At 37.2% G+C, this 22,574-nt stretch overlaps 2 protein-coding genes across 8 annotated transcripts in view; one reads left to right on the forward strand and one right to left on the reverse strand.

Moving 5' to 3' along the window:
- The window catches only part of GFM2 (G elongation factor, mitochondrial 2), a 39,323-nt gene extending 21,072 nt beyond the window's left edge, over nucleotides 1–18,251 (reverse strand). Inside the window, exons 1-10 of one of the 6 annotated variants that reach the window (XM_014549758.1) lie at nucleotides 18,045–18,251; nucleotides 15,335–15,421; nucleotides 13,556–13,640; nucleotides 10,913–10,970; nucleotides 10,411–10,508; nucleotides 6,242–6,367; nucleotides 5,243–5,331; nucleotides 3,480–3,568; nucleotides 1,916–1,976; nucleotides 1,484–1,663 (exon numbers count right to left, since the gene is read on the reverse strand). In XM_014549758.1, the coding sequence (XP_014405244.1) occupies nucleotides 1,484–1,663; nucleotides 1,916–1,976; nucleotides 3,480–3,568; nucleotides 5,243–5,331; nucleotides 6,242–6,367; nucleotides 10,411–10,508; nucleotides 10,913–10,970; nucleotides 13,556–13,640; nucleotides 15,335–15,397 (849 nt within the window). In that variant the 5' untranslated portion in view covers nucleotides 15,398–15,421; nucleotides 18,045–18,251. The other 5 variants (XM_014549774.1, XM_014549770.1, XM_014549785.1 and 2 more) reach the window with 5 other exon arrangements.
- Nucleotides 18,252–18,357: 106 nt separating this feature from the next.
- NSA2 (NSA2 ribosome biogenesis homolog) overlaps nucleotides 18,358–22,574 on the forward strand; it is a 6,464-nt gene continuing 2,247 nt past the window's right edge. Inside the window, exons 1-4 of one of the 2 annotated variants that reach the window (XM_014549801.1) lie at nucleotides 18,358–18,477; nucleotides 19,856–20,043; nucleotides 20,130–20,280; nucleotides 21,851–22,030. In XM_014549801.1, coding sequence (XP_014405287.1) covers nucleotides 18,475–18,477; nucleotides 19,856–20,043; nucleotides 20,130–20,280; nucleotides 21,851–22,030 — 522 coding nt within the window. In that variant the 5' untranslated portion in view covers nucleotides 18,358–18,474. The remainder of the gene's footprint in view (nucleotides 18,478–19,855; nucleotides 20,044–20,129; nucleotides 20,281–21,850; nucleotides 22,031–22,574) is intronic. The other variant, XM_005858037.2, reaches the window with a different exon arrangement.

Raw genomic sequence — 22,574 nt, forward strand, 5'->3', positions numbered from 1 at the left:
TTTATCCTTTTTATGTGCCACCCCCTCAAATTAGAGAAGCAGTATGAGCTCTAGCTCTAAACAGACAGATTTGGGTTCAGATTCCAGCTCTGCTATTTATTAGCTATATGACAACTTATTTTACCATTGTAAGCCTCTGTTTCCTCATCTGTAAAATGGGGATAATATACACTGTTCTGAGGATTAAATAATATATGTAAAGCACTTAAGTTAGATCATGAGTCTTCAATAAATATTATCCAATAATAAAATTAACAATGACCATTATCATGTTCATAATAAAGTTGAAAATTACTATATAATGGAAAAGAATTACTTCAAAAATAACTTCATACAAAAGATGAATGAAAATAATTAATTATAATTTTGACCAGTTTAATTTAGAAGTAAGGAAATCAAAGAGTTCAGACTCAAATGTTCTTGTTTACAATAAAATTCAGGGAGTTTAAGATATGTTTTTTAAACTAACAATATCATATAAATATTACAAATAACAACATTACTATTTTCTTTTAAATTTTGAGGGTGACATGAGGTCTAAAATTATATATCAACTATAAAATTGATGGTTTTAAAATTTTCTAAATAATTTGACATCTGGTCAAGTAAAAGACGGACATACCTTTTGACCTGGCAATTCCACTCCTAGGTTTCACTCTAAACAAATTCTTACATATGTGCACAAGGACATACATACAAAAATGTTCACAGCAACACTGTTTGTAACAGCAAAAAAAAAAAAAAAGAGGTAACAACCTCAAAGTTTATCCACAGGAAAACAGACAATAAATTATGGTATAATCATATATTGGCACACTACTTAAGACTGAAAATGAGTGAAGTATAATCACACGTAACAACATGGAAGTATCTCCAACACAATGTTGAACAATGTAATAAAATACAAAAAGTATCATTCCATTTATATAAAGTTCAAAACCATGAAAAACTATGTTCTTCTGTTTTATATTTTTATTGATTTTAGAGAGGAAGGGAGAGGGATAGAGATAAAAGCATCAATGATGAGAGAAAACCATTGATTGGCTGCCTCCTGCACACCCCCTACTTGGGGATGGAGCCCACACCCGGGCATGTGCCCTGACTTGTAATCAAACTGTGACCTCCTGATCATAGTTCAACACTCAACCACTAAGCTACACCAGCTGGGTGAAAAACTACGTTCTTTAAGGATATATACATTTGTGGTAAACTATTTTTAAAAAGCAAATGAAAGATAAAATCTACAGTCAATACAGTGGTTGGGAAAATAGATAATTAGTGGAAGGGGGAGAGATGAACAGGAAGTGGCACATGGAGATTCAAAAGTATTGCTAATATTCTATTTCTTAAGCCGGGTGGTGTTCATTTCATTATTCTTGTATCTTATATTTTCCAAATGTAATTTTATATTAAATTTCACAATAAATTATTTTTTAGAGTTTATAAATATTTATGCAACTTTAAACTCAAAGTATTATTTTACTTGTTCAATTAAGGCATTCCTTGCTTCAGTAGCCTCCTTCAGCAATTTAGGATCACTCTTTTCCAAGAGGGGTTTTCTTTCAAAGTCTTTTCCATCATCTGAATTGGGATTCCAAAGAAGTTTTTCTTTATTTACTACATCCACCACTCCTTTGAAAGTTTTGGCTTCACCAATTGGTAACTATAAATGAGTAAAATTAACATTATTAAATGATCACTCAATTAGAATGGCATTGGTGATAAATCTTATCTTTCCCCACTTTCCCCCAAATGTCATTATTACCACAATCTTACCTATTTTTTAAATTTATATTCCAACTTCTTCCAAAAATGATTTGAAGAAGCTTCAGAAATGTGTATGTCACAATAAAATAAACTGATGAGGAAACTGAGGAGTTGTTACTATTGATTAACCAAATATTAATCAACCAACCTGTAAAAGCAAAGGCTTTGCCTTCAACTTCTCTCTGATGCTTTCAACTGCATAATTAAAACTGTAGAAAACAAAATAAGTAGTTAAAAATGTTAAAGTTTTAAAAACAAGTTTAAGAATGTTCTCTAAAAGTATAACCCTTTTCATGGCTTCTAATGTTCATCACTTCAGTTTCCATAAGACATTTTGAAAAAAATTTTAATGTCAATTCCAGATAAATAGTAATTGAATATCTACCAGAATCCTGCCACATAGGTATTTAAGGTATTATTTTTGTTAACTTCACTTTAACTAAAATTTGAGGTTAAGGTTACCTGAATTGACCAAGTTCACAGAAAATAAATTACAGTTAGGATTCAAATGCAAGATTTGTTATTACAAGTCAAGGATTCTTCTAATAACTGCATTTGCTATTACACACAGCTACCAGCTTTCTTCCAAAAGCCAGCCTTTCTATACTTTTATCTCAGGTATTCTTAATGTTAGCTGCTATGCTGTTCATTTCTGTGCTAACAGTGGGGTTGGCTACCTATGGCACACATGTCATCTTTGGCACATGCGCTGACTTATTCTGGTCCCAATGTCTTTGACAACCAGCCTAGTATCCACTCACTTTCCTCCCCATCATCACAGGTGCTATAGGTCAGTAAAGGCATCTACCTCAAGGCCCTCCAAACAGAAAAGGGTCAGAACTTAAGCCTCACACATTTTGAAGGTTGTACTTTTACTAATCGAGACAAAAGTCCTTTAAACCAACAGCCTTTAGAAATCCTTCAAGAGTTGCATAAACAGAGCATGCTCTGTGGTTTTAGGAAGAAATTGTTTTGTTTCTGCCACTCTAACACCACAGACCAGCATCTCTCCCTGTCAGATTTCCCTAGAATCCTTTATATTCTTGATTGTCTCCTTTTTACAATTTCTCCAAATCCTTCGTATATTCTTGATTCTCTGAATTCTGAATTCTGTCCCCAGAATAATGTATCATTTTGGATTACCACTCTGTAAGTCTCCGAGCATTATCACAACATTTCAGCATTCACTCTTTGCACTATATGCAGGTCTTAAACATCTAATTATCCTCTCCCAGTTCCCTTCAATGGAGAGCATATTACCCAGTAGGAGCCAAAGAAAATCAGGGGACAAGGAAGAACGCTGTTCTTTGAGGCAACTACAAGAAACAATTTGCTAACCTCTACCTTTAACAAAGACAGAGAGCATCATAACCTTCAGCGGTACATACAGGGACTACACCATACAGCTCTAAATAGAACCAATGGAATCAGCAAGACATCACTGTCAGGATCCTAGAAAATACAGTCTCCCTACATTAGAATCAGGATGGTTTATCATCTATGAGCTCTGTATTAATCTCACAGTATTACTTAACATGTGAATTAGCGGCTTTCACTTCTTTTTAAAGGGACTGAATAGATTTCATGGAATATTTATACTCTATAAGGAATAGGTATTTCTAAATTTAAGTTACAGTCCATTAGAAGCTCAAATTGAATTCTTACTTTAATAAGCCAAAGAAATATACTTTAAACAAATTTTAAACAAATACCTTGCTCCAGTTTTGTCCATCTTGTTTAAAAAACAGATTCGAGGTATTTTGTGTTTATCAGCCTGCCTCCATACTGTGAGGGTTTGTGCCTAAAGCAAAGAGCACATGTGGGAAAAAATAACTGTTACTACACATGGAATAGAGATCCAAGACTCTATTATAACATGGAAATGGGCCTTATTCTAGCATGGAATTATTGCCACTGCACTTACACTTCGAGACTCCTATCAGGTTAACATAGCTAAGAATGTAAGGAAGTGTGATGAAAAAAAGTAAGTTTCAAACTTAGAATAATGCTTTGGGTGACCTAGGTTACCACACAAAGAGAATTAATACCTGGAAGTTAACGAGAGAGAGAGAGAGTGCAAGAGAGAATGGGAGCTGAACCATGAGAGCAAGTTGTAGATATCATGGCACTTCATTTCTAATACTTTAGCATATATTTCCTAAGATAAGACATTCTCTAACATAACCAATTATAATGATCACATTCAGAAGAATTTAAGTTGACACAATACATACACTCCATGTTCAAATTTCTAAATGATGTCCTTTGTAAGTTTTTTTTTTTTTTTTTTGGATCCAAGCTAAAGTTCAAGCTCTCTCCCTTGGTGTCAATTTCTCCAATTTTTAAAAATATTTTTTTATTGATTTCAGAGAGGTAGGGAGAGGGAGAGGGAGATAGAAATATCAATGATGAGAGAGAATCATTGATCGGCTGCCTCCTGTATGCCCCACACAGGGGAATGATCCTGCAACTCAGGCATGTGCCCTGACTGGGAATCGAACCCTGACCTCCTGGTTTATAGGTTGACACTCAACCACTGATCTATGCTGGCCGGGCAATTTGTCCAAGTTTTAGGGATGTTAATTTTGATCACTTCATTGATACTATTTTTAGTAATTTTAAGATTAGAAAAACCAATGTGAGTTCTATATTCAACATATAACCATTCTTGAGATTACAAGACAAATGAGGTACCAGCTAAAGATAGCTTAACTGATCCCAGTAGCAATAATTTAAGTCCATTTTCAAGACTTAGTCAAGAAGTTTTATATTAACTTTTGGGAGACAATTCTTCATGGGCCTCTCACATTTCTGCATTTTTGTTAGGAGCGGCACTGACGGTTTTTGTTCTAAACTAGATTTTCAAGGATGTTTGTATAAGGAACATTAGAAAGATAGAAACAGTGTCTCCCTCCACAGCAAAAAACAGGTTTGCTTACAACCCTGGAAGGAATGTCTCTCTCCAGCTAAGAGCAGGCGTGCTTACTGCTCACTGTAATATAGCTGCATTTTCTAAGCACAGGTTCCTCTGTGGTGCAGCTGTCACCTGACTCCCTGTGGTCACCCTCTGGGACTTAGGGCTTGGGGTACCAGCACAGGAAAGTGCTGATATTCTGGCTATTGCTATTTCTGTGACTAACAAAGTCTTTTGTCTCTAACTCAGGAGTCTTGTATATTCTGCCAAAATCCATAAAACTATGGCAGGCTAACTTGTTAGCATAAAAATAAGATAGAATCTCAGACCTTTCACAATTCAACACTAACTTTGATATTTCCTATAGAAAGGCAAACGTACTTTCCTTTTTATGAAAGAGCTGAAGTCACATCTCAATATTAAATTCCAACTTCCTGTAATTATAATTTGATTTACATCAGCTTACCAAATAAAGGGTTATAGTAAACTAAATCTGACACCTTCTACTTTTTAAAAAAATCGTGCTGTTCTATTTTTATTTTACTTTGGCATATTTTTTACCTCTACACCGGCAGAGGCATCAAACACAGCCACTGCACCATCGAGCACCCTCAGGCAGCGCTCAACCTCCAAGGTAAAGTCCACATGACCTAAGAAAGAGATGAAACATGTAACACTTAAAACCTTAAAACAAAAACAAACAAACAGCAATCCCACTTTGAGGATATATCTAAAAGAATCAAAAGGAGAGTATAAAAAAGATATCTGCACACCTATGTTCATAGCAGCACTATTCACAATAGCCAAGAGGTGGCAGCAACCTTTATGTCCACTGATGGATAAATGGTAGATACAAAATTTTGTATATATATGAAATGTGTTATCTATGTACAATGGAATACTATGCAGCCTTAAAAAGAAAGGAAATACTATCATATGCCACAGCATAAATGAACCTTGAAGGACTTTATGCTAAGTGATGTCAGCCAGTCACAAAACAACAAATATTGTATGATTCTACTAATATGAGGTATGTAAAGTAGTCAATTCCATAGCTATAGAATTAGAATGGTGGTTACCAGGAGTGGTAGGAGACAAAAAAGAATAATTGTTTAAAGGGTACAGAGTTTCAGTTCTACAAGATGAAAAAATTCTGCCTGACCGGTTTGGCTCAGTGGATGGAGCATCGGCCTACGGACTCAAGGGTCCCAGGTTCGATTCCAGTCAAGGGCATGTACCTTGGTTGCGGGCACAACCCCAGTGGGGAGTGTGCAGGAGGCAGCTGATCGATGTTTCTCTCTCATCGATGTTTCTAACTCTCTATCCCTCTCCCTTCCTCTCTGTGAAAAATCAATAAGATATATTAAAAAAAAAAAGATGAAAAAGTTCTGAAGATCTGTTTCACAATAATATCAATACACTTAACACTACTTAATCGTACACTTAAAAATGGTTAAGATGATAAATTTTATAGGGTTTTTTTTTACCACAATTTAAGAAAACACATACACAAACAAAACCCTGAAATGATACAGCATCACTGCTAGAACAGCACCATACCTGGTGTATCAATCAGATTGACTCTGTACCCCTTCCAATCAAACGTAACAGCAGCTGATTGAATAGTAATGCCTCTTTCTCGCTCTTGAGCCATGAAATCTGTCACTGTGTCTCCATCATCAACATCTAACCAGGAAAAAGATGACATACTTAAGCTTAACCGCAAGAGCATTTTCTTGGTACCTGATGTCTACCTAACAATTTAATTTTGCTTTAAAAATTATTCATAAAATATTTGGTTCAATATTTAGAGTCCTTAATCCAGCGGTTCTCAACCTGTGAGTCGCGACCCCTTTCACAGGGGTCGCCTAAGACCATCCTGCATATCAGATATTTACATTACGATTCATAACAGTAGCAACATTACAGTTATGAAGTAGCAACAAAAATAATTTTATGGTTGGGTCACAACATGAGGAACTGTATTTAAAGGGCCAGAAGATTGAGAACCACTGCCTTAATCCTTCTCTAAACAAATCCTTATTCTAGAAAGAGATCTTTCAGCATGATTAGCAATTTTCCCATAAAAATAATTTTTCTGTAACAATTGGGATTAAAATATACTAAATATTTTAATTTTACTGAACCATATACTTCTTTCATTTTTTTTCCTAGTTTAACTTTTATTTTTTAACTTTTTACTTTTTAACATTAAGTTTAACTTTTAACTTTTAGTTTTCTTTATCTGATGTCGCTCACACCTGACCTCTTGACCCAAGGCAGAGCAGTGCAATGAAAGAGCACAGACAGACCCAGATTTAAATCCCAACTTTACCACTTACTCCTCTGTGATCTTGAACAAGTGGCTTAACCTATTTTGTGAAATCAGGCTAATAAAGCCAACCTTGTTGGGGTATTACAAGAATGAAACGAGACTATATATACATAAAGTACCTAGCTCAGTAAGTGTTAAGTAAATGGAACACTGTAGAGAAAAATTCCTCCCAAGTGATCCTTTATAAACCCTTCTTATTACTAAATTTTCAAAAAAGGGGGGTGGGGTTGGATGGGAGGAATTTATTTATACAAATCCAAATAAAGTCTTGGTAGAACTTCTATAGCATAAAGTCATGAATAAAGTTCATCCTGATAACCGAAAAGTAATCTGCAGTATAATAAATAAATTAATTAATTAATTAAAATTAATTTTAAATTATAGTTATATTCAATATTATTTTTGTATTGGTTTCAGGTGTACAGCATAGTGATTAGACAATCATATACTTCACAAAGTGTCCCCCTCGTTATTTCCAGTACCACCTGGCACCATACATAGTCATTGCAATATTACTGGTACATTCCCTATGCTGTACTTTACATCCTGTGACTATTCTGTAAGTACCAATTTGTACTTCTTAATCCCCTCACCTTTTTCACCCAGCACCCCAAACCCCTGCCCTAAAATTCTTAACATATATTTTATCCTGATTAAATTTATACAGTAAAATAAATGAAAAAAAGGACTTCCAGTCAAGATGGCAGTGTAGGTAAATACTCTGTTTGCCTCTTTCCATGACATCAAAATTACAATTAAATTCTAGAACAACCATCATTGAGAAGTCCTATAACTAAGGATATAAAGCCATGTTGAGACTAGTGGGTGGGGAAAGACACAGAATGGGCAGGTCCCACACCCAAAGTGGTTTCCCCTGAGAAGCAAGGAATCCCAGCTGAACACGACTCCCCAGCCCAGGGCTCCAGTGCCAGCAATAAGGGTCCCCATCACATACAGCTGTGAAAACCAGCAGGGACTGTGTCCGAGTGAGATGGAGGACAGCTGGAGACCTAGGCGTCCTCTTGAAGGGCCCACTTCCACTCACTCACTCACTCCAAACTCATCTGCCCTGGGCTCCAACACAGGGGCAGCAGCTGGAAAAGCATCAGGAACGCCTGGGAGGAACTGAATTGGCTAGCTTTAGGGTGAGGGCTGAAGGAGCAGGGGTCTGGAAAGCTCTTGGAGATGCAAGCACTGGCAGGCGCACTGTTTCTTTGTTGAGCCCACCCCCAACCAGCAGGTATAGAGCAGGCAGGAACTGTATCTGTGCTCTCCATCAACCTGGCTACCACGGCTTGCCCTGCCTTGGTGATTACCTGAGACCTGACTCACCCAACTGGTGCACCCAACCAAACCTCTTCCAGCAGCTTTTTTAAACAAGTGGTTCTGCCTTGGTTCGACCTGCAGAATTTCCTAAAATCTCTCGAAGGTCCAAAAACCCAAACAAGCAGCAGCTGGCCTTGGTGTGCCTTAAACCTCTGGTTAGGTGGCCCCAAGCCCGGCACAAATGGTGACTGTCCTCAGCTTGCATTGTAATTCCCATCCGGTGACCACAGTCTGGCATAAACAGTGACCAGTCTTGCTTTGGAACACAGCTTCAACTAAGTGACCACAGCCCAGCACAAGTGGCAGCTGGCCTCAGCTCACATCGTAGTGCCACCAAAGGGCCCCAAGCCCAGACTTAAGCCCAGACTATGGCAGACAGCCTAGGTTCACATCACAGCCTCTCCAAAATGCCTCTAAGCCTAGCATAAATGCCAACCAACCACAGATTAGTTTGTAGCTCCTACCAGGTAGATCCAACCTGGGCACAAACTGCAGCTGCCCTTGTCCAGCACCAAAGTCTCTCCCAAGAGCTTCAAGAACCAACACATCTGGTGGCCAGCTTCAGAACACACCAGAGCACTACCCACCCCGCTCCACAAACAACACACAAGAATGGTGGACTCGGCCATCACCAGAGCCCCACTAACATTTCACCTAAAAGAACTAGAAAAAGAACAACAAAACCCAATGTAAAAAAAAAAAAAAAAAAAAGCCCAATGTCAGAAGGAAGGAAATAATAAAAACTAGAGAAGTAAATGAAACAGAGAACAAAAAGATAATAGAAATATTGATGCAGTAAAGAGCTGGTTCTTTGAAAAGATGAATAAAATTGACAAACCACCCTGACGGTTTGGCTCAGTGGGAGAAGAACACTGAGGAGGATTAGAATCTTCATTTGAAATGCACTCTGAGAAAAGATTACAAGAATCCAGAGAAATGGCTCCCAATACAGTGTACTTCAAAATCACCGCAGAGCTTTGGAAAAAGATACTCATTTCCACTTCCCGTATTATGGACCTGATGACCTCCAGTGTAAATTTCAAAACAAATTGTTTTACCAGTAATAAAGAAAGGCACCTCATAATGATAAAAGGGTTGATTCATCAGAGAAACGTAACAATCATAAATGTGTATGAGTCAAATACACCATCCAAGCATCATACCTCAGGCTTGCTGAACATCCAGGCCATACCAGACTTGTTGAAGCTTAATTTCCAGAGTGGAGTAAGGGCATGGTTATTTAAAAACAAAAAAAGCTACATGGGGTTTGAAATGTGAATGCCTGATCAAGAACAACAGTTTTTGACATGTTATAATTAAAAAATAAGTCCAAAACTTAGGTAAAGACTACTACTACTGTGGAGTGAAAATTAACAAAATCCTTTATTTCTCTGCATGATAATTTGACCTCTGGTTAACTTTTTGGTTCTTTTCTTCTAGAAAACAGAAGTATGTCAACTATGTAGCTAGGCACACAACTTTTTGGAAAAATTTTGATTGGTAAGCTACACCTGAATTGGAAGAACTATAAATGAATTACATATACCTGATGGAGATACATAGTTTTAGGTTTCCCTGAGTAGGTCATGGCATGTCCCTTGTGGGAAACCCTGAAGGTAGTCCAGGGAGCTGTAAGAAGAGAGATTCATTTCTAGAGGGCATACGTCTTCTAAGCCAGAGTGGCTCCTATGAATCTTGTTACCTTGCAATTAAGCAATCACTGTTGGCCAAAGACGACAGTTCCCAGATATCCATGTAGGCTGCTTTTAGAACTCTTACAAAAGAAACACCTTTTGCTGTTCTGCTGGTAAGTTATGGTTTCTGCCCTACAGCTTGAATAGGCCAGTAGCCCACACTGTGGCCTAAGACAGTCTCATGAGTCTGAATATTTAGTTGAACCTAGAAAGACCCTTTTGTGGGTGTAGCAACTACCTTATTTGTATGCTGTGGTTTAGATAATAGTGCCTCCATGCCATACTCAAGATCTCTGGGTTGACTTCTTAATCAAAATATTTTCCAATGATGTTTTTGCTAATGGGGGATAGGGAGAGGAGGAATCCATTCTAACCTCCCAGTGATCTTGTGTATCCAGAATAGTACAATATTCTTTCTGTGGTGGTAGTTTTGCCTGCATCAATATGAGCCATAATTCCAATATTACGGATTCTGTTTAAAAGGAAGAAAAAAAAAGACATGTGTTATCAGGTGGACATTACTAAAACTGTAAAACCCAAATATGCTGTGCAAATTTTGAAGCTGGTGTAAAAACTAGAAAATATATCACGACCACAGTATTCTGACAAAATAAGTGTCAAAAGAACTAACTACAATCTTATAAATATCTTATATTTATTTCTATGAAAAGTGTGCTCTTCCTACATTAAATTTTTTTTCCTTTCAATTGTGAAAATAGCTTCTAAGATACATGACATGTACTTATAATAAGGTAGGGCAAAAGTAACAGAAATGAGAGCATTTACTAACAATGCTGATTAAGCCCATGAGAAAAACCTGTAACTTTTCATGGTAGCCTATGGAAAAGACAATATCAATGAAAAGACAATACTTACTTAGCTATAGGAGGATTGATGATGGAACGAAGAGATTTGATATCATTTCCTATTAAACCTAATAAAAAAAAGGTTTAAAATTAAACTGTTTAGGAAATTTTCCTTTAATTTACAGATGAAAGAAATTAAAGTAATTTTAAGCAAATACTGTAATTCTAATTAAAGTAAAATTTAAGCTAAATAGAAGTCTCATTTACCTAAAAATTATTTTCCTGAAATTTCTAAAGAAAGGCTATATATGCAATAAAACAACATAAAGTTTTTAAACATCAATTTCTAAATCACATCCTTCGAAAAATATAGATTTACCCCAATCTCTGCCATACCTACAATTCCATAATAGAGCTGTAGATTAAGAATTAATGCTCATAAAAATTATCTTAAGGCAGTATATCTTGAACTAAAGAAAAATATAAAATGCAGTCCTATAAGCCTGCATTGTCAAGACTTGAAAAGATAAGCACTCCTCATAACAGCTGATGATGAATTTCTGTACAACTTGGAACTACCTTCCTTCAGCAATCCCAAGGACAAAATACCTTTAGAGTCAGGCTGGGAGGTGCTACTGAACAGAAGCTATAATAATCTAACACTTCTAAAAGGCCAAGTAGCATTTCTGGAATAAAAAAGTCCATAATGACTTACTCTGTTTAACTCTATGTTAACCAGAAATGTACCAGAAAATCAATTTACAAAATATTATTATATTTTATTGATAACATTAAAACAACAATGCACTTACATTTATAAATGTAATCTAGACCTTCCTGCTGTTTAAAACAGTTTCCCCAAATTTCTATAATAAGAATTGTATTATATTTTGGAAACCTCATGGAGATTTGAAGATGGAAAGATAATCTGTATTGCTACAGATAATTTTGCATGAGCAAAATACAACAACTTAGATTCACACCAATAATGCAGGCCATTAAATTCACATGCCCTTACAAGTCACAAAGACAATCAGTATTTTTACTCTATTTTTCTCACGTGACAAAGATGGGTAATGAGAACAAAAGAATGAAACTAGTTTCATCAAGTCTCCCATATGCTTGCTTACATCAAACACAAGAAGAACATTCAGAATTGGGAGCAGTCAGTTCCTTGGGCTCCCAGCTTTTATTTTTTCTATTTTTAATTTTTTTCATAGAATTTTTATTTTATTTTCAACATACAAAATAAATCTATTACCAGATTGTAGATACAAAATAATTAGCCATTTATATGCAATAAACATTAATATTTTAAGAAAAATGATTTTAAATATAATATTACTGAGACTGTACACACACAGTATATCACGAAAGTTGTAGGCAATATTAAAAATCTGCAAATAACAGGATTACTTCTATTATATTCTAAAATATTTTTTTCTCTGGCTCTATTTTTGTTCATCAGTTTATGTTGTTCATTATATTCCACAAATGAGTGAAATCATGTGACATTTATCTTTCTCTGACTGGCTTATTTCACTTAGCATAATGCTCTCCAGGTCCATCCATGCTACTGCAAATGGTAAGAGTTCCTTCTTTTTTATCGCAGCGTAGTATTCCATTGTGTAGATGTACCACAGTTTTCTAATCCACTCATCTGTTGATGGGCACTTAGGCTGTTTCCAAATCTTAGCTATGGTGAATTGTGCTGCTATGAACATAGGGGTGCATATATCCTTTCTGATTGATGTTTCTGATTTCTTGGGATATATTCCTAGAAGTGGGGTTATTGGGTCAAATGGGAGTTCCATTTTTAATTTTTTGAGGAATCTCCATACTGTTTTCCACAGTGGCTGCACCAGTCTGCATTCCCACCAGCAGTGCACAAGGGTTCCTTTTTCTCTACATCCTCTCCAGCACTTGTCATTTGTTGATTTGTTGATGATAGCCATTCTGACAGGGGTGAGATGGTACCTCATTGTTATTTTGATTTGCATTTCTCAGATGATTAGTGAGTTTGAGCATGTTCTCATATGTTTCTTGGCCTCTTTCAAAAAGTGTCTATTTAGGTCCTTTGCCCTTTTTTGAATGGATTGTTTATCTTCCTTTTGTTAAGTTGTATCAGGCTCCCAGCTTTTAATAGCCTATTAGCTACCCTAAACTATCCCAGATAGAGAGTTAACCAAACTACTTCTCAAGAACCTTCAAAATAAATTATTCTGGTAAAGCTCTATTGACAGAAAATACTTTTGTATAAAAACCAGAAATGTACTAGAAAATCAATTTTCAGCAAGAGCACTCTACAAGTAGACTCACCTGCTAAACTTTTAAGCCAGCTACTTAAGCTGACTCAACCCTTCCCTTCATTCAGCTTATAAGGATGACCAGCAGATGAGGAGCATGAATGTCTATTGGTGTTCCCTCCTGACATCTATCAGAATACTCCCTACTCCTAATAATCTCAATAGCCAAGAAGTAAAAGGAGCCACTATTTCCAAAATGGTTGGAGCCCCCTAATAAGGGAGACGCTTACAAATGAGAGAGAGACTGGGGAAGGGGAGGAGAAAGAAGGAGAAGGAAGAGGAGGAAAGGGAGAGAGGACGAGGAGGGGTCAAGGAGAGAAGGAGGGAAGGAAGGAGAAGAAGAGGGAAGAGGTAGAGAGAAGCAAGCAAGCAATGTAAGTAAAATGAGAAGAATCTAACAGTATTACCTGGCAGGGAACTGTAACTTCTTCCAAGAGCCACAAGTGGCTTTATTCTTTTTAAACTTGCTCTCATTCTAGAGCAATACATATTCTAGTGAGGAGAAAAAGAAACAACATTAACTTTGTTAGCATGACTCATTACAGTAGTTTTAACATTGTAACTATGCTTTGTCAGAGGACAAAATACTTTAAATCTCCTTAAAGCAGTCCCAATTTATTAACTCCAATTCTTTTTAAAAGTGACAACCCAAATTATACTACAGGAAAGACAAAGAATAAAATTAATACTAGTTTGCTATTTTAAGCTGACCTTAGACACCAGTTCTCCTAGACTTGCAGTATTATCATCACAGAGAACTTGACAGAAAGACAAGCTCTCCGGACCCACTCCAAACAAGGGAACCAGATGCTGTGGAGATGGGGCAGAACAATCGGTGTTATAACAAGCTCTCCAGGTGATGCTGATAGCTACAGTTTGAGAACCAAGATCCTGAAGTTTCCAGAGACTCATTAATGTTAAAAAGGTCTCTCACCCTGGCTACTCCTTCAACTGCAAAGAGCTGGTGGGGGTCATGAACTCTAAAACTATTGGGTGTTTTCAGGATTTAAAAGAGTGCCTACACATTAGAATCACCTGGAAAGTTTTTAAAAAACATTTGGGCCCTAGGTTTCGTTCAGTGGATAGAGCGTCTGCCTGTGGACTGAAGGGTCCCAGGTTCGATTCCGGTCAAGGGCACATGCCCGGGTTGCAGGCTCCATCACCAGTTGTGGGGGAGTGTGCAGGATCCTCTCTCATCATTGATATTTCTATCACTCTCTCCCTCTCCCTTCCTCTCTGAAATCAATTGAAAAACAAACAAACAAAAAAACATTGGGGTGGGGGAAGAAGGGGCTGGCATTTTAAAAAGTTGCCCAGGTATCTTCGAATGGTCCCACATAGATACTGAATATTCTCCATCCCAATTTATAGGACCACTAGATACACATTTAATGGCTGACAATGTATTTGGAATTGTTACAGTTAAGAGTATGTAATGATTTGGGGCTGCCACAAACTGCCTTTTATATCATCATGGAATATAAAAGCTTGTGCCTTCTATATTATTTCTTCATTAGTTACCAAGTTTCTAGCAATAAAGCACTATTATCCTAAGAAAATATTTTAAAAGTAATGAAGAAACTCAAAGCTATTAAAATTTTCACCAAGGTGGCCGAAACCGGTTTGGCTCAGTGGATGGAGCGTCAGCCTGCGGACTGAGGGGTCCCGGGTTCGATTCCGGTCAAGGGCATGTGCCTGGGTTGTGGGCACATCCCCAGTGGGAGATGTGCAGGGGGCGGCTGGTCGATGTTTCTCTCTCATCGATGTTTCTGGCTCTCTATCTCTCTCCCTCCCTCTCTGTAAAAAATCAATAAAATATATAAAAAAAAAAAATTTTTTTTCACCAAGGTAATGATCAAGGTAAGACAGTGTGTGTAGTCTGAAAGCATTAGCAATGAAAACACTGGAGAAAAACTGTAATTGTTTGGGCCACTAATGACCTCAAAATGGAATACAGAAATAGATATTCTTCAAAATGCTGCAAAGGTGATTTTAAAGCAGTAAAATGAATTTATAAACTAATGATAAGGCATGCTTCTTCTTGGTTACAGGTTCTCCCATACCTGTAAAAAGATAAATAAATATATAGATAGATAGATAGATAGATAGATAGATATAGATATAGATATATCTCCTTTGGGAAATAAAGTAAATGAAGTATATTTAATTTTACAAGAAAAACTTACACAAATGGGCAAGCTGGATATTTTCTTATGATTCACTGCAAATATCCTCAAGTTGGACAACATCTTGGCCCTCTAAACTGTTATCCTCTGAAAAAGAAATGTACAAGATTATAAAACTAAGTTTACATATTCCATGTCAGTAATACATATGTAAGTAAGGCATATGTAGATATGTGGTAAAAATGTATTACTTTTAAAAAGTAGGAACAATATTTTTAGCTATCAAAAACAATGCATTTTTCAGAAAATGGAAATTCTGACTAAACATGAGGAATACAGTTCCAAGCTTAAAATGTTGCTTGTTCTTTTCAACATGTTTTTAATTCTTCAACAAAATATATAGATAGTATAGAAAAAGATTTATTGAAATTATAAAAATATATCATACCAACCAAAATTTTTATGTAAAATGTATAGAATTAAGTATAGAAAGGTTAAACATCTACCTACATGTTGGTAATTTCTCATTGGTAATATAACTTTTTTTTATTTATCCGTATATTCTGATTTTTTCTACCATAAATATATAAAAAAAATACAAAATCAAGTCCTCTTCTATAATTACAGAAACTAAGCATATTTAGTTTTAAAACATTTACTAAATATGTTTTAGTAAATGTTCTCTATGTTTCGAGTACACTATCAAAGCTATGAGAAATGCATGGAAACATTTGATTGGATGGAGAGACAAAAACAGATAGGGTTAAACCAGTGTGCCCAATATTATGTAAGAAGCCATGTCAAAAGACTATTATTCCTCTTAAATTTGCTTTTTTCTGTATCTTAAGACAGAAATATTCACTATCCATATTCAGGAAGTCACCAAATCCTTTTGATTTTACTTCCTAAATATATCTTAAATCCACTCCCTCTTCTTCATTTCTAACGTCAAAGTGCAAGATGTTTGCAAAATCATGCATGTTAGATCTCTTCTAAAATAGAACAATGGATTCTAACATAACAGAACAGAAAAAGTTCACTAGTATGATTTGCTTTCACATGGCAACTAACCTTTAAGAAACTATCACTTGTCAAAGCCTACTACAGCGTCCACAATTTTCTGAAAAGATAATTAAAATAATCTTTCCTTTCCCAATCATATATACATGTATGTATAAGGCTGAATCTTCTTACACTTCACCCAAAAATTTTTTAAAAAGATATATAGTAACATAAATACAGAAGCAGGAATGAGATGCCAGCTGTTTTCTACTAAATCAGACATTAAAGCAGTGGTTGTCAACCTTGGCTGCACATTAGAATCACCTGGGAATCTTTTTAAAATCCTGATTTCTGGGCCTCATCCTCCGGAAATTCTATTTCTTTGTTTTGGGGTGGGGCCACAACATTAGTAACAAAGAAACAGAATTTCCGTAGGATGAGGCCCAGAAATCAGGATTTTAAAAAGATTCCCAGGTGATTCTAATGTGCAGCCAAGGTTGACAACCACTGCATTAAAGAGACTTACAAAATTGTAAACCAAAGTAAAAGACTCTTCAAACTATTTTTGTTTAGGAAAATGGGCATTTTTCATAAAACTTATTACTTACATTAACATTTAACGGACGTATAACTTTTTAATGAGTGACTAAAATATTTTGACGTTTTGCTTTAATTTCTAATATTTGAATATCAATTATAACCCATATAAACAAACCTCTCTGGAGTTCTGAATCATTTTTAAGAGTGTGAAGGGTTCCAATAGACCAAAAATTTTGAGACACTTATTCCAACACCGTGTTTCCCAAAGAGAATGCCCATCATTATTTTAGGTTATAGACCAAAAAATAAAAATTAAAAAAATTGTTTACTAAATAATTAGAAAAAATAGCCAACAAATCCTGTGATTTTATAGACAGTGTTGTTTAAGGTGATGTGATGAAGTTAAATTAATTTACATAAAACAATTTATGGGGATATGTTAAGTAAATAATATAACATAGTAAAATATTAAGTAAATAACACAGGTGACATTCATCTATGACCAGTCTTACAAGGTAGTCCTCAAATCGCGAAAGTGGGAAATGCTATTTTAATCCATTAACACATACCTTCAAATAAACCACATCTTGTCACTTCCTTCCTTAAGGTTTTTATCATAAATCTACCCCAGCTCCCTTCACAGCTCTGCACTCTCCTATTCCCTGCTATACTGGGGAGCTGTACCAGAATTCCCCAGCCGCGCCTGCTCTGCCACCTTTACACCCGTAAGGTCGCCGCCGCCTGACAGCGTCCTGGAGTTCCCAAAGCCCCTCCCCGGCAAATTCCTACTCAACCTCCAAGCTCCTTGGAAGCCTTTCCTAATTCCCTACAAAGTTTTAATACTACCTTCTCGGTGTTTTTATAACACTTGGAGTTTATATTTACTCATAACAAATAGGATATTTACACGTTCTCTCCACTACTGTGAGTACCCCAAAAGCAGGGCTCTTCTACCAGCAGTGCCTGGCACAATGCCTCGTTTTTCTAACCTATAGCCACTTACGGCACCTCGGTGGTTTTCTTCTTCCCCGTGGGCAGAAGCATGGTATCTTACCAGGGTTAACCACTGAGTTATTCATCCTTAGATTGGAGAATGCTTCAGTGCTCACTAAAAGCTGTTTAACACCTGATGGTATAAGAAGGGCTGTTGCATCCTTGAAGGTCAGCGGTGCCCCAGGCGGGCAAGGTCTTAGGCACGCGGAGTCGCGCCGAGCGGTTCGGTACCCACCTGGCATTCAGGCGCATCCCGGAGGCCAGCGTTTTCCCTCCAGGCTGTTGTGAGCGGGAGTCCGGGCCGCGCAAAAGTCTGCACAGACCGCAAGTCGCAGCGTCCGCCTACCTCGGGGAACGCCGTGGTGCCTCTAGAACCGAACCTATATCCTCTCGCTTCTGCCCCCACTGCCCCGCCAACTGCAGCACACTACTTCCGGTGGTGCAACACTCAAACGCCCCCGACCAACAACTTCCGCTCTTCTCGCTAAAGGCGGAGAACAGAACTCGGAACGAATGCGTCGAGCTTTCGCTGGAGTCGGTCGTGTTAGAAGTGTCCCTTTCCTGTCGCGAGTTGCGAAGAGGTGGTTCGCGAGTCTCTGAGACCCGAGAATTGAGAGCTTCTTCGCGCCCGGGGGACTGCACCCGGCGGCCCGGCGGCCGTCACCATGGTGAGGAGGTGGCCTCGGGCGCTCGCTACGTGGGGCGTCAGAGATGGTGGGGTCTAGGGTCCCCGGGGCGCTGGGGCTGGGGTCAGAGGTGGTAGGCGGAAGTGAGGTTCAGCTGGAGGGAATGAGGGTAGAATAGATAGACCTCGAGGGGTCGGCTCCGTGGGATGAAAAGAAACCTTAACACTGGGGACACAGAATGGGGTATTTGTCAGAGCACAAGCTTGCGAGCAAGACGGGATTCACTCTGTTAAATTCCTGGTTTCACCACATGTTGCGGGGCCGTCGGTGCCAGAACCTAGCGATAACTATGCTGTAGGCATGAACCCCGCCGCCACCTCATTTCACTGCTGAGGAAGCTGAGGGCATGCCTTGGCACTGGCCGGCTCACAGCCACGCCTGGCTGCCAGGTCCTACTACAGCTGTGATCTGTTTCTGTGCAACATAAATTCCACGTACCTTGCACCTGGTTGCTGCAGTTTATGTGCTAGCAGTTGAAAACACCACACCTGATGCGTAGTACCTTGCTACTTAGCATTATTCTCCGTGGAGTTGGCTTTGTGTCATTATTTTATTTTTGCAGTATTAAAATCCAAATGGACTGGGGCTTCATATTTAAACAGAATTGGCATATAAAATAAGCAGTTAAAAAGCAAAGGGGATCTCAGACATTGCTGGTGAAATGCAAAATAGTACAGCCACTTCAGAACATTGGACATACGTCCAAAGAGGTATATGCATGTTTATTCGCTAAAAACTAGGAGGAAACAGGTATCCATCACTGGTCCATGGATAAACAAATGGTGGTCTGTCCTTACAATGGATACTACTTGGCAGCGAAGAAAAGGAAGTGCTAATACCTGCAACATGTGGGGGATCTCCAAAGCCTTATGCTAAGTGAAAGAAGCGAGATGCAACAGGTAGATATTGTAGATTCCATTTGCATTTCATTCTGGGAAAGGCAAAACTAGAGCAAAAGAAACCAGATTGAAGGCAGTAAAAGAGGAATGACCGCCAAGTGGCACAAGGCAACTTTCTGGGGGTTGGAAATATTTTCTATCTTGATTTTGGTGCTTAAACAACTGTATAGTTTGTCAAAACTGACGACTGTGTGAGCTCCTGAATCAGGTCATCCCTTTGGTATAGTTAAGTGGATTTTGGGCAGTTCCCTTCAGTGAACAGTAACTTTCACTGAGATTATTAGCTGTATATCCTGATGCCTCATATAATCTAGGATCAAAATTTATTTAACATATATCATGTTAATAGACAATACTGCAAGTGTTATTTAAGGAAGAGAACATTTGGGTGAGATAGAATCTTCTATATCTCATATGTTGCTCAAAAGAAATTAAAGTTAACATTTCTTGTATCATTATAGCCACAAAACGAGTATATTGAGTTACACCGGAAGCGCTATGGATACCGTTTGGATTACCATGAGAAAAAGAGAAAGAAGGAAGGTCGAGAAGCTCACGAACGTTCAAAGAAGGCGAAAAAGATGATTGGTCTGAAGGCTAAGCTCTACCATAAACAGCACCATGCTGAGAAAACACAAATGAAAAAAACGTAAGTGATCGTTTGTTGTAGCAAGTTAACATCTTTTGAGTAAGTTATTAAAAATGGTAATCTTGAATCTTTTCCCTTTTTGGTAGTATCAAGATGCATGAAAAACGAAACACCAAACAAAAGAATGATGAAAAGACTCCACAAGGAGCAGTACCTGCATATCTACTGGACAGAGAGGGACAGTCCCGAGCTAAAGTACTTTCCAATATGATTAAACAAAAACGAAAAGAAAAAGCGGTAAGCAATAAAAAATTAAGTCTTTCCTTTTTTTTGTTCAGGAGAATTAAAATCAAATTTGAGGGGCTTGATTTGTTTTTTTAGTTTAATTGGAAACATGAAGTCCAACTATTCTCACTTAAATGTTGAAGTCTTTGTAAATTTCATTTTGTGTAAAATGTTTAAGTAATATAATTGCTTTCTCATCAGCCAGCAAGCACATTTTAGTATTAGTTTTCTTGAAAATTTATTAGAAAACAACAAATCTTTAGTTTTTAAAAAATTACTTAAAAACAAGTGAGTAAGCAGTGAATCTCAAATTTAGTATTTTAACAGCTTCCTAAACTTGACAGCTCCTAATACTGTGCTTTTGTGGAGAAGGAGACAACTGTTGCTTGTTTATGCTGCCGTGCAGTGTGTCAAAATTGATTTAAAACTTAGATAGTGGAGCCCTAGCTGGTTTGGCTCAATGGATAGAGCACTGGCCTGTGGACTGAAGGGTCCCGGGTTCGATTCCAGTCAGGGGCACATACCTGGGTTGCAGGCTCGATCCCCAGTGAGGGGCGTGCAGGAGGCAGCTGATTAGTGATTCTCTCTCATCATTGATGTTTCTGTTTCTCCTCCCTTCCTCTCTGAAATCAATAAAAATATATTTATAAAAAAAAGGTTGGATAGTGAGAAACATCCCCAAGTGATTGAACACAAATAAAAATTCAGCAGTTCTTAAAAATTTTTTCTGGATTGTGATTAGTGTTAAATTCTGCTAAAAATGGAGAAAAAGGCATAGATACTATTGACACACCTGGTGTTAGATCAATAGAAATCCAGGAAGCAGTAGGCTATGTGGTAACTATATTTAAAGAACTTTAACAATCTCCAAATTTCATTTTTAAGATGTTACTGTGGGTTTTTTGTTATGTAATTATCCAAAATGAGAATGGTAGAACTTTAGCACCGAAAGAAACTTTAGAGACTATCTAGCTAACCCCTCCGTATTTTACAGATGAAGAGATTGGAGTCTGGGAGATTGTAAATCATCTGCATGGTCAGGTGTCTATGAATTGATAGAGTAACCTCTCGGACCTTTGCGTTAGTAATAAGTCCAGAATTCTTCCTACTGTCTTGCACTTCTTCAGTTTTTTCACAGAATTTAATGTGCATTCTAGGGAAGTACAAAATATCTGGTGATGATTTTGTCTAGTAATGCATTCTAAAAATCCATTTGAGGTAGAAATACAAAGATATGTTAAAAGACAGTCTTCCAGTTTTACACTTTTAGTAATAAGCACATATACTGCCTAAGAAGTCATTGCCTTAGTACAGGTGGTATTTTTCATCCATAACAAAGCTTTAAGATTTTTAGCTTAAGCAAACCATTTTATTTAATAATGTACCTATGATATGTAAATTAGTTTCAATTATTCGGGGGTTTGTGAGGAAACAGTGCAGACCTCTAGAAAACATTGGAGCCATGATCTTGTTGGTTAAGGAAAAAAGTGAAGTATGGCTTTGTACAACTAAAACGTGCGTGACTTCTTATTCCCATTGTCTTTTACTAACGATGTAAATTTTAACTGTGGTCTATTTTTAGGGAAAATGGGAAGTCCCTCTGCCCAAAGTTCGTGCCCAGGGAGAAACAGAGGTATTAAAAGTTATTCGAACAGGAAAGAGAAAGAAAAAAGCATGGAAGAGGATGGTTACTAAGGTCTGCTTTGTTGGAGATGGCTTTACTCGAAAACCACCTAAATATGAAAGGTTCATTAGGCCAATGGTAAGTCCCTTGCAAGAGTGCAGTGGCTTAAATATTAGTTCCTGTATTAAACTAGATAAAGTACATTAGTTTCCTGAAATTCCTCAATTGTTATAAAATACTAGTGTAGCTTGAAAGACATTTTAAGATTGTTTTTGTTATTTTAAATTTTAAAGGATTGCTTAGGACTTTTCCACTATCATCAAAATCTTGTCTTCAGTTTCATAAGAGATTTGAGATGAAAAAGAATTTCCATTACGTTGTCAGTGAATCTTCACTTTTAAAAATGGCTTATTAGGATCTTCATTTTCCACATGAAGTAATTTTATTCATTCAGTAAATGATCTACTATATGCCTGACTCTCGTTTGAGAGCAGTTAAAAAACTTGAGTAGGGCTGTTTTCAAGAGTCAATTCTGGTTTACTAAGGTGAGTAGCTTAATGCTTTGAAAACATTCAGTATGCAAACATTGCATTAAGAAAGTTTAATGTAAAAGTGGGACTTTACTTTCTGTTGACAGCAGTAATGGGTCAAAACCAGTCAACCTATTTCGCCCCTTCCCCTC

Source organism: Myotis brandtii, unplaced genomic scaffold (assembly GCF_000412655.1).
Source record: "Myotis brandtii unplaced genomic scaffold, ASM41265v1 scaffold115, whole genome shotgun sequence".
NCBI lineage: Eukaryota > Metazoa > Chordata > Mammalia > Chiroptera > Vespertilionidae > Myotis > Myotis brandtii.